This window comes from Malus domestica, chromosome 17 (genome assembly GCF_042453785.1).
Source record: "Malus domestica chromosome 17, GDT2T_hap1".
Lineage (NCBI taxonomy): Eukaryota > Viridiplantae > Streptophyta > Magnoliopsida > Rosales > Rosaceae > Malus > Malus domestica.
The window spans coordinates 33,322,052-33,334,242 of NC_091677.1; the positions used below are offsets into that span (position 1 = coordinate 33,322,052).

At 35.8% G+C, this 12,191-nt stretch overlaps 2 protein-coding genes across 2 annotated transcripts; both read right to left on the minus strand.

Moving 5' to 3' along the window:
* Window positions 1-2,129: 2,129 nt before the first annotated feature.
* On the minus strand, window positions 2,130-3,830 carry LOC103432312 (transcription elongation factor SPT4 homolog 1-like). The gene is made up of 5 exons (XM_008370501.4): window positions 3,628-3,830; window positions 3,437-3,528; window positions 3,277-3,332; window positions 2,894-2,955; window positions 2,130-2,389 (listed from the first exon to the last, which is right to left on the minus strand). Exons 1-5 carry the CDS (start codon window positions 3,724-3,726, stop codon window positions 2,339-2,341), a joined length of 360 nt encoding a protein of 119 aa, XP_008368723.1. The 5' UTR covers window positions 3,727-3,830; the 3' UTR covers window positions 2,130-2,338.
* A 1,327-nt stretch (window positions 3,831-5,157) lies between these two features.
* On the minus strand, window positions 5,158-9,709 carry LOC103432313 (UTP--glucose-1-phosphate uridylyltransferase-like). The gene is made up of 21 exons (XM_008370502.3): window positions 9,548-9,709; window positions 9,398-9,445; window positions 9,145-9,236; window positions 8,937-9,027; window positions 8,530-8,590; window positions 8,369-8,446; window positions 8,238-8,288; window positions 8,051-8,124; window positions 7,698-7,770; window positions 7,552-7,609; window positions 7,361-7,407; window positions 7,220-7,285; window positions 6,946-6,978; window positions 6,699-6,751; window positions 6,551-6,626; window positions 6,424-6,480; window positions 6,215-6,298; window positions 6,036-6,134; window positions 5,841-5,945; window positions 5,476-5,547; window positions 5,158-5,373 (listed from the first exon to the last, which is right to left on the minus strand). Exons 1-20 carry the CDS (start codon window positions 9,604-9,606, stop codon window positions 5,476-5,478), a joined length of 1,377 nt encoding a protein of 458 aa, XP_008368724.2. The 5' UTR covers window positions 9,607-9,709; the 3' UTR covers window positions 5,158-5,373.
* Between the last annotated feature and the right edge of the window lie 2,482 nt (window positions 9,710-12,191).

Genomic DNA, 12,191 nt, shown 5'->3' on the forward strand with positions numbered 1-12,191 from the left:
TTGAGGGAGAAAGAATCCAAGATCAAATTTCAGATTGGGTAGATAAAATAGGACCAAATAGATATATTGAAAACGTTGAGGGGTTAAATACATCAATATATTTTATAAATAGGGGGTGGGTGTTACATTAAGTAACATTATTTATGGAATCTAAGTTACTATTTTTGAAATCTAAGTTACTATTTCTGAAATCTAAGTTACTGTTTCTGGAATCTAAGTCACTGTTTCTGGATCCAAATGAAATAGACACACTGTTTCTTAAATATAAGCTAGAAAAAAAATAGTGGAATTCACTGTATTTGAATTCAAAGAAAAATAAGCTCCCTGTTTCTTAAATATAATCAACTGATGCATGAAAGAAAAGAAACAGTCAAAGGTTAAATATAGTCAATTGTTTTTAAAACATAGACTGTTTCTAAAATTTAAGTCACTGTTTCTAGATTTTGGTTCTTTTCTTAACAAACACTATATCTGATATTTTTTCTTTTTAGAAACAATGTTATGTTTTGAGTTCTCCAGAAACAGTTTTATATTTTGGTTATTTTTTTCCAGACACTTTTTTGCCAGTTTTTGCCATGAAACTTTTTTGAACTTGTTTCAGCGACTTTGTTCTGTTGAATGCTTCATTTTTCAACTTTTATTTGGTTGTTCTTGAAATGAGGGAATTCAATTTGATAGGAAGACATGAAGTTATTATGACGGTTTCGTGCTAGGTTAAGGTTGGTGAAGAGTCAGGACAATATCGAATCATTTAGGGATATTTACGAAAGTGTAGATTTGTAGCGGGTTGGGCTTGTAAGTTTGACCCGTGGACAATAGTTTTGGATGATTTTTTATTAAACTTTGAGCCATTTTGGTTAAATAACATTTTGGGATGATTTTTGATTAAATATTTGTTAGCCCAAACCCTTTTCGTTAAAGCTCCCTAACAAAGAATAATTCATACAATAACTCATTGAAACCATCAATTAATATTAGTTCATTTTTCAACGCAACATAAAAACAAATGCCAAACCAAATCTTGATAAAATCATAATAGGTATGACTTAATCAATTCATAACAAACGCTAAATCAACACATTAGAAATCGTGAAAGTTTTAACCTTAACTCAGAAACTACATGTAAAGCAATTTCCTAATTTTCCCAACAATATAAAGCAAAAACTAATTAAATAAAGAAAAAAAACTACCTCGTTCCATGATAATACTCAATGAAGAAGACGATTTGAGGTAGAATAATTTTGCTCTTCAGCGGCGGCCATAGATATGTTTTGCTCCCATTTCGAAGTTCAATATATATAAGCAAAGAAATGACCGCTTTCTTAGTAACCCCAACCACGATGCTAAAATAATATGTGGGCCTCACTAATCATATGTGGGCCTCAATATATTGACGTCACCGGAGCATTTTAGAACTCGTCACCAGAGCATTTTAGAACTCATTTGGATCCAAGAAGTACTTTTAAGTACTTTTTTAGAATTTACTTTGCACTGTTACTAAAGATTGGTTCTAAATCATTTTTACCAAAAACACTTTTAGTCATTTTAAAACCACATTTAAATAAGCTTTTAGTAATTTTACTGTGTAGGATGAAAAATGAAAGTAAATAGAACAACAAAACAGGGGCAAAAGAGTCATTCGCTGTTAATAAACAATGATCATGTGTTGAGTTTTTTTTTTTTTTGAACAAACGATATTATCTATAATAGTGGGGTGGAGAGTGGGCTAAGCCTCAAAATGGGCTAGCAATAATGTGATTCAAATTCTCTTTTAACGATAATCGAACCTAAGACCTCTTACTTACAAATAAAGAGAAATACCTTGTGCTGAGTTTTAGTATAGAAGAATGTGGTGATTTTTTAGTTCTATATGTAAATAGAATTAAGCCTATTGTGTTCTAAAAAAGTAAAGATATCGTAAATCTCTTATTTACTAAACACCTAAAACGGTGTGCTCTACTATCTGCACTCAAGTTTGAATTTCTCTCCCCCCTACTTTAGATAAATTTTGTGTAACTATTATAAAAGAAATTGATTTTGGCCCTCTCATAATCATATGCAAATGCAAATTTTGCTTTAATAAGATATTAATGGCCGTGTAATTCATTGGGTGTGAGCATCTGTTACCATTTTGCGCTAAACGCCCGAAGGAGATACTTTCCCAAAAATAAATATATTACAAGCTGCTGTTCTTACCACGCTGGCAGAAAGTTCCTTCACTTCCAAGTTTTAACAACCAACTGTTTTCATTTAAAATAACAAAAAAGGCATTCGCTTCTAGTCTTCCAGACGGTTTCTGACGGGGTTTGTTCATTTTTTGGTCCGATCATCACGTCGCTCATACACGCTTCGGCGGCACGTATTGCATCTGAGCATCTTCGCACATGTTCTGCAAATAGATGAACCAAATAAGAAGATTGACCAAAGAAAAACAATGGAGACAGAAAGTGTAAAGACCCAACAGCAATTCAATTAGCGCAAGAACTTCTAAACATGCCAATACAAGCGACCTCTACGGATTTGGAAAGTGCAATCGAGTGAACAAAGCACATGGAAATCATCCGTGAATATCCTCCACACCCAGTACAAGAACTTTTAGACGATTAGATCTGTTGCACGTCTCAGGGATTGGCAAATTAAAGAACCAGCACTGGGTTCTAGCAATCTTTCTTCTAAAGATGTGAGCATATGATAATCTAGTTCAACCATGCATACACAAAACACATACAAAAGCCATCCGTATCTGAGTGGACCGCTAAACACACTCCACAAGCTGGAACGTTTCACTCCTAATGTCTTACGGCAGCCTTTTCAGGTTACTTGCAAATTGGTCACAACCCAATCAACTGAAAATTGTATATCTTACAAGAAAAGAGCAAAAGCTTAATGTTACCTTCATGTCCTCGCTAAGAGTCTCCGAAACAGCGAGCGTGTAACAACCAGGAACAAATTTTGCTGCCAAATACCAAAATACATGGGCAAATTTCACAGCCAATTTGTAAATCAATGCCACATTGTACGAATAACGTAGAGCATTTATAAGTCCGAAAAGCAAACAATTCAAGCACGGTGGGTTTCAGAAACTACAGAGTAAGCCACTACAATATCAAGTGTTAAAAGAATGCATAGGCAACTCAACAACGAAATTCAAGTGAACAAATTCCCAAAGCAAACTGAAATTGCACAAATTACAGAAAATAAAAAATTGAAAATGGTTGTCGAAAATCACTGTATAATTCAGTGGATGCAAAATCATGAAATAAACAAAATTTGTACCAATTCGGAGCCACCTCGCAGCCCAACTCCTACTCGGATCCATTACCGAGATGATCCTGAAATCCAAGCAATGCAATTTCCGATAACCAAAGAAAAAGAAACAAAAGATTCATAAAAAAAATCAAAATCGTCTCTGAGAACGAAAGTATAGACGGCGAACCCGTTGAAGTTAGGAGTGGTGCAATCGACGATGCGCTCGTTGTCGTCGTTCATGTCGAAGAAAGGGCAGTTCTCGCATCCATGTTCTCTGAACTGCATTTGCATTTGAATAATGCAATCAGCAAAAACACTAAAACCTCTGTAAATTAAAACAAAAATTAAAGAGGAAAACGAAATGTAGAACCCTAAAACCTGATCGTAGGTCTTGACGAGGCGGCAACGGAGGCAAGCCCTAAGCTCGTGGCCGAAGCTCGTCGGAATCTGGGCCGGTTCCGGTTGCGCGTTCCTCATCTTCTTTCAGCAAAAGTAACAACCACCACTGCACTCTTTTTTCGGTCGTCCAAAATAAATAAATAAAGAGAGTCCTTATTTATATAATAGGGAAATTTGCAAAAAAGGCCACTGAAGTTTTTCAGTTTTGTGCATTTATCCTTCGCCTTAAATATGTTTTCAATTAACCACATAGACTTCAAACTAATTTTTTTTTTGGTGGAAAGTATTCCGGCTTCTTTGGTGGGTTGGTTGGGATAGGTTAGACCAATTAAAATGGATTGGAGTTCAGTCTTTTATTTGTTGTGTCAAATATGAGATGGATAAGATTGAACATGATATGTTATGAATCCGTAATAAAGTGAGTTATCTAACATATCCTTATACATGAGTTACAACTTACATGTCCATGTCAACACAATTCTATTCCCAAGGCTCAATTCCATCTACCTACAAAACGAGCTGTCCAACTAAATGGCACCTTCGTTCACTTTCCAATTTTTATCCATAATTCTTTTAAAATTACTAAACGTCCCTTTTCAAGTGTGTACTGATAAACTCACAATCTTAATCCTACGGTAGGTGCTTTCGTTATAAATTATCTTTCACTGTTAGATTAAGATCGAATGCTTGGTGATCACAATTTCTTAAACCGTAAAGTCTAGCAGAACGGAACTCTTATTTTATTGATATAGTTAAGGTGCAAAAGAGTAAATTGTAGTTATAGTCTTTTAACTTTAATTCAATTGGAGCAATGGTCACTCAACTAAAAATCCATTACCATTGGTCCCTCAACTCATCAAAACGTGCAGCTATGGTCCCTTAACTAAAAAATTCATTACTATTGATCCCTCAACTTTAATTCAACTAGAGAAATGGTCTTTTAACTTTAACCCAATTGTAGCAATGGTCCTTCCAACATAACTCGTTTTGACAAAAATTTTGACGTAGTTGACAAAAAAAACCATAATTACACACTTTGATGAGTTGAGAGACATTAATTATATAAATGATTATTCCAACCTAACTTATTTTGACAAAATTTTGACGAAATTGATGAAAATGATTATAGTAACACATTTTGATAAGTTGAGGGACCAATAGTAATGGATTTTTAGTTGAGGGACCATTGCTTCAATTTAATTAAAGTTAATGGATCATTGCTACAATTTACTCAGTGCAAAAATATTAAACTTGTCGTGCACCTATATATATATATTACAATGCTCAAATTAATTACATTTCTCCAGCGCAAGTGACTAAATTGGGGGTGGAAATTGGAGGCAAGTGCTCCCCACCCTTAACTTAAGTGATGACAATGCTCACCACCTTATTATTTACCGTTAAACAAGTATAAATCTCGAGACTTATACATGGATTAAAAAAAAGAATAATTTCTTTTCAATCATACATAACACTGTGTTACGAAAAAAAAACGACTGAGAATGAAAATAGAAAAATAAAACTAAAGTTTTATTCCTTCCTTCAAAAACCATAGAGCTTAACATGGTAACCTGCAAACACTACCAAACTCATGCAGCAAAAATTCAAAAAGCTTTTATTTCGCCATCGGAGTAAACAAGCACGGCACAACCATCCCTCCCTCGACTCCAACTTTAGCACGCTCTCCTGATGCGTAATGTCGAGATCCTCAGAGCCATTGATATCCTGCACCAACAGTTAGAGTACACAATTACCACGTATAAAACAGCGACGACCATCAACATATTTTGTAACATACGACGGTCTAGATTCATTGTCTTGTTTTACCTATTCTCTAAGCGTGATGTTATCAGGAATATTTAACATCTCTTCAGAACTTACTGAGCAATGTACGTTCCCCTACATTAAGTAAAAAAACAACGGCAGACAACGTTAGTAAGACCATACAGAACAATAGTAGATAATGTGTTCGGCGAAACATGCAACAGGATTTCAAAGGTTTCTGAAACAAATGAAAAGAGATAAGCGAGCACGGGATGGTAAATAATCGATGTTGCAGTCTTGTAGTAAGGAAGATAAGACGAGGTTAATTTACGCCATCGACAAGCCAACCAAAATTCAGATATCAATATCTCACACAAACATCGAAAGACAAGAAGCTGGTGATTGAAATTTTTGCTATAAGTGCGTACCTTGAGTTTAATGCCAGATCCAAACCATATGTCACCGTCAACCCGAAGGCCATCACACTCAAGGAGGCTGGGGATTGACTTGAATCGACTCAAGAAATCGTCAACCTATACGGAAAGAAAATTATCACACTCATCATCAGGTAGTAGGAACGATAAAGAAAAAGGCAATAGATCATCACTATATTAAATATTCACCTTCTTAAATTCAGGCCCCAATTGAATAACGGGATTTTGTGGATCTCTTCTCAATTTGTTCCGGATAACGAAGCCATCTCTTACGTTATAAAGGTCAGACTGCAAAAGAAGATAAATGCGTTAGACAAGCCTCGAGTCATTGTGAAATTCAAGATCTAGTAGCGGGAAAAGAAGGCTACCTTGACAAGAAGCAAATCGGAAGTTGCCTTCACAGGAAGGAATCGAGCTCTTGCTACATTGATACCAATAGCATGATCAAAGAACTGGTCGTAGGAACGGATCATTAAAATTAGTAATAAAATTATTAAAACATCAATCTCTATAGAAATATTGCATCAAGCTTCGACTTTTGATAACTTACTAAGATGAGTTTTAAAGATTTAAGTACCTTGATTGCTGCACCAGCTGCGGTTTCTAGCTGAAGAACTTTGACCCCATCCACTTCCTATAAACAAACCTAAGCATCAGAAAACCGGAACCTCGGAACAACCAAGCTTCATATGAAAAATATATACCTTTGGGTTTGGGATAATTTCCATCTTAAGTGCATCAGCATCCACTAGCCTTTTAATTGCATTCAAGTTCACCCACCTGAATGGTACTTTTGTTGGCACACAATCGTATTCCATGAGTGTTTACAAGATTTGGGGTAACATTACTTACAAATTATTCGTGTTGAAAATTTTGAACTTCTCTATTGACTTGAATTCATCGACCTGTTTCAAAGAAAGCACCCCAAATCGTCAACTATAAACTGTACAAAAAATTTATTTTCACTAGATCCTGGGCCACTATAAAAGTGGGATTTCTGGCTACATTTTACGTAGCTGCTATCAGCAGTGAGAACAAGATGACAGCTAAATATTAAAGCAGGGGGTTGGAGGAGTGAAATAATAGAAACATGACTTACATGTTCTTCAGGGACTTGAGCAATTTCCAAGAGCTGTACAAGTACATCAGATAAGAGAAAAATGGTCACGCATTGAAAAAGTTATCGAGGATTTTGCCTCATACGGGAAAGAAGATGCATTAACATTGAATTCATGCCGTTGAAGAGGTGTGATAAAGCACACATTGAAGAGGTGTGGAGTGCCCACCAAAGTTTAGAAAAAATACAAAGTTGTCAATATATCATAACCTTGTAACTGACAGAAAAGTACTAGCAATGGATAAAAATTTCATACCTGAACCTTTCCCTCATAAGAGATAAGAGTGCCACCCTTCACATCGGCCAATGTTTTCGGTGTCACCTGCACAAATAAGAAAGATATGTAGAAACAGGTTTAAAAGAGAAAAGGTAACTAAAACTCGTAACCTTTTCATACCTCCATGATGAATTCGTTCTTGTTCTTGATCAAATGATGTAGAATTTCTGTTGCAACCAGTCAGGGATACAACAACATCCAAAAGGACTTCTTTTCTCAAACAGTATCGCGGACGAGGCAATAATATATCTTAGAAACTAAAGAACTATAGTCTAGAAAGAGATGTGCCAATCAGACAAAAAATAGGATACTCAAGTCAACAATGGCACCCAAGTTGTCCGAGTTAGAAATAAACACGTACTCCTTACCCTGCAAAATGGAGCCGAATGCAGGAAAGAATTATACCTGGGCTATGAGAAACTAATAAAATGACCACAAACGGCATCAAGAGACCGACCTGTGACAATAACAGATCAAGTTTTCCACTGTTCTTGAGGGATGGAAACACGTCACCGTGGCCAGGAGGATACCTTCATGTGCATAAAATAACCATGAGTAGAAAGCGATGCAACTTTGCATGAAATTTCACTAGATAGAAATTGGATTCCACAAACTACAAAGTAGAGGGCTTAGGTGTTTTTTATCTAGACCTCTAAACCACAGTGCCAAGCCAACAGTCACTCCCACGCCTTATAGAACGTTAAAGAAAAAAGATTAAATTATATGAGTAGGATGTAAATTAAGTAATAGCACCAAATCATAAAGAAAAAACGAGTAATATCGAAGGAAGAGAAAGGGTATAAGTTATACCATCCATCCTTGCCAGTCTGTCCTTTGGATGGCAGTGGCGTAAAATCGTCAACAACCAGACGAGGATACTGACTCTGTACATCCAAAAAACATACAGGGAAAGGTATAAGTTCGTTGGTTTAAGTATTTAATACACACACGTATAAAGTAAATAAGGTGATCAAGAATCAAGAGAGGTGCCGCAGACCTGGTTAAAAGTATGAATCTGAACATTTGCCTTGGAGTACTTCTCTACAATCTAATGGAGACAAGACCTAGTTAGTCCACGGGTAAATTTAGAGGACAAAAACAAAAAAATACGGCATTAGATTCTCAAACCTTTTGTGTATCGTCATGAGTGTTGAATGAGTTCATCAAAAGCAAGGGAACACTGCTCCCAAATTTGTCATTGAGATGCTGCAAAAGAATTAGCAGGGTAAGTGGTATAAACACACACACACACACACAGAAGAAGAAGAAGAAGAAGACAAAAAGATAACCTCAATCTGCATGACAATCAAGTCCAGAAACGTCAACCCATCTCGAACTTCAATGACAGACCTACATGACAATAAAAATGGACCTTGAATCATTGACGTTATGGAAACGAGATGGACAGTCAGCGTATATTACATTGTATGTAGCAGTATCCACTACACAATCCAAATCAGGCGGATCTAATTGAATCGTAAGAAATGAATTAAAATTTGACAATTCTAATTAAATCTTTGATATGCAGCATTAACAACCCCATTATCCAGCAATAGAGCAGTTCATCTCGGAATTTGAATTATTCCATACATTTCTGATAAGAAGAACTATTGCACTACTTAAGCAGTATAAGTGTATAACAATAAAGCAAAACAGTTCATATATTACGTGATCGCCACGAGATTTAAATGCATACTTGGGACCGGTGCAACCCATAGTTGTTCCCAAGCCTCCATTAAGCTTAAGCACAACAAGTTTGTCCAAAAGCGCCTTGATCTCCGCAGTATCTGCATCGATCAAGAATCCAATAAATCATAACGATATGCATCTTACATTCAAAAATGCACAATCGAAATCACTGATTAACCAAACAACAAAAAAACCATAATTAAGATCAAAATTACCTTTAGGAGCAGGTTCCAAGCCAGCATGAGGAACGACTACTTCGTCAGTAGGAGTCTCGATCTTACTCCAGTCCACATGCTGTGCTTCTCCACTGAAACATGCATAGTCAGATCACATTCCATCAAAGTGCCACTCAAGATACACATATTTGAGTGCCAAATTTCTCATCATTTTCTAATCAACCAAACAGAAAAATAAAAAAAACAAGAAAATTCGATTTGATTCGGTTCGGTCCAGTTCAGTTCAGTTTACCTGACGGAGCGAGCGACGAGGTTGATGAATCCGTTCTTTTCATTCTCGCTGCAAAAAGGAAGAGCTAGATCAATCAAGCAAGCTCAGATCACGTAGAAATCATGAAAATCCAGAAAATTGGACTCCAACGGGAAACTCGACCGCCATTACCTGATTTGACTCAGAGTAGCGACGTGAGACTTGAGCTTGTCGATGACACCGGTAGCCATTAGTGAAGCAGCGCGAGAGCTTCAAAATTCTTTGAGAGAGAGAGATGAATGTGATATGCGCTGTGTGAACGTTGAGGAGTGAGAGTGACACCGATATTTGAAAATTTGCTGTCTGTATTTATAAGTGAGATTTAGGCAATGAAAAAATAAATTAAATTGACGTAAATAGTGGAAATTGGTAGTAATTTTTTGAAGGGTGGAACGAACATGCAGGCGAGCATAACGTTTTGGTTGTGCTTCGTCTAATCTCAGCAAATAGTGGCGCCTTTTTCCGGCAAAGGGGAAAGCGGACACCTCAATTCCCTTCCCCCACCGCACGAGTTTTGGGTTGACGTCCGATCCGCATCTGACCAACTGTCCGAACGTCGTTGCTAATGTTTAATCCTGAGAAATTTATTACCGCGACAAACACATCATCACGTTGCATTATAAATTTATATAAAACTATTGCGCATTAGCCCATTACAGTTGTAATATCCATTAGGCCCGTTAAACTCTAGCTCTTTTTACGTGTTTAAGCAATTTTGCTCGTATGAATGAAGAACTGGATGAAGAATATTGTTATTTTATTTCTTAGTTTCTTTGTGTTTCTTTTTTTCTCCTTTGTACAAAATGGGTTCCATCATGTGCAAGGATGTTTCAACTAATCCTATTGTTTAATTAGTTGTATTATTTTTCTCCAGTAAGTGAAAAGTTTCATATTCGACTCACATAAATGATGATGACATATATTTATGTTGAGTTCAATATCAGTTAATGGATGATCATTGAATGGCTTAGCCTAGTATTGTAAAATATCGTTGTATAAAAAAATTATCAGTGAATGACATTATTGTTATAACACGAATCTTTCATATGATATTAATACATAAAATTAGATGCTATAATATTGAGTTATTGATAATAGTAAAAATATTCTCTTAATCATCAAGTGATCAAAAAATGTATACTCAGTAACTTTGAATTCGATATCAAGAGAAACAAATCATGAATATTTAATTAGTAGCTGATCAGGAAAACAGAACTCCGACGGGAACTACGGTTCTTATTCTCTCACGAGGACTTTCAATTTCAAATCAATTTTGCCGCGCCTATAGTTTAACACCTTTACTTTTGTTTTAGTTTTTCTTCTTTTCTTTTTTTTTTTTAATTCTGGTGTCTTTTCTAAGTTCGTCTTTTTCTATTTCTTGGTTACATGTATTGTATTTATCAGATATTTGGAGGCCCAAGGGAGGGGAACTTGATATGTTTGGTGTTGTCCTACTACGTAGTTGTGTGCTTGGGTCTCATCTAAGTTTGGTCATTCTGTGCTACATAGTACTACGTATTAGTAATATTTATTTTCATTGATAAGTAAAAGGTCTTAGAATCGATTCTTGTCAAATGCGATTTTGAACTACATTATTTCTAGCTTATTATGAGGCAAATTGTATAATATTGTTTGTTAAAAAAAAAATTGATCATTCCCCTTTAATTAAAAATTTGCAAATGAAATTTAAAGTTACAGATCAATATTATAAATTGTGTGATCTTTATCATAATTTTCGAAATTTGAATTTTTTTTAAATTAAAATGCTCGTAAAATTTAATTGAGATAGTTTAAACAAAAAGTATTGGAATAAAAAAAAATTAACAAAAGAAGAAAGATTGAGGCCTAAATTCGTGGTTTTTGGCGGGTGGGTCCTCTTCTTGCTGCAGCTGTTATTGGACTGCCATGAGAGCGTGGGCCGGATCACTGGGCGCCCAACGGAGGGCCTCAGACTCAAAGGTAACATTTGGAACGTCTCGATGCAGGAAAATGCTGAAAAGTGATCAATATAAAATTTAATAATTAGTTTGCGTAGATAAGCCAACATGACGTCAGCTGATAGCGAAGTAGGTTTGACAAACGGATCATTTGTATTGTTTTTGTGTTATATTTGTTATCTTAATATGTCATGTCGTATCAAATCTATTATCTTAACGGTTCTTTAATTAGTGATCTAATAAAAACTTAATTCATTATTAAGTCGTGTCTTGTTATTTCGTGTTAGATTAACAAATCACGAAAAACATTAGCATCCATTTTGTGAGCGATTCCTCTATTGTCTCCGGGTGTAAAGTTTATAGCAATAAAAATTTAAAAGTTTGTTAACGTAGTGACATCATACAAATGCCGCACAAAAAAAATGGGCGCATAAATTTCCAACTCCGATTTCAGCCACAAAGTGAATATCTAATCGAAAGATCTTGAGCCTCTCGTTGAAAGCTTCACTGGAGCCTTCCACGTTCTGCGACACATGGCAGGTCCTTATCGAATTTACCAAAACACCCTCCAAAACTTGTGGACAGAAACGATTTACTGTTATTAGCCATGGGCATGGGGCCCAGCTACACAAGAGCGGCCTAGAAGCATCGCCGCGCTCCTGCACACATGCCGGCGGACAGTAGAATTTGGGGCGGTCAGTGGAGATGACGTGGACAAAAGCGCATATAGAAAGAGAAAGTGCACCAAAACTCCTCAGTTTCAACTTTCAACCTCATCTCTTTTATTTTTATATTACTTTATTTTATTTTATTTTTTTAATTATTAATTTGGATTTTTT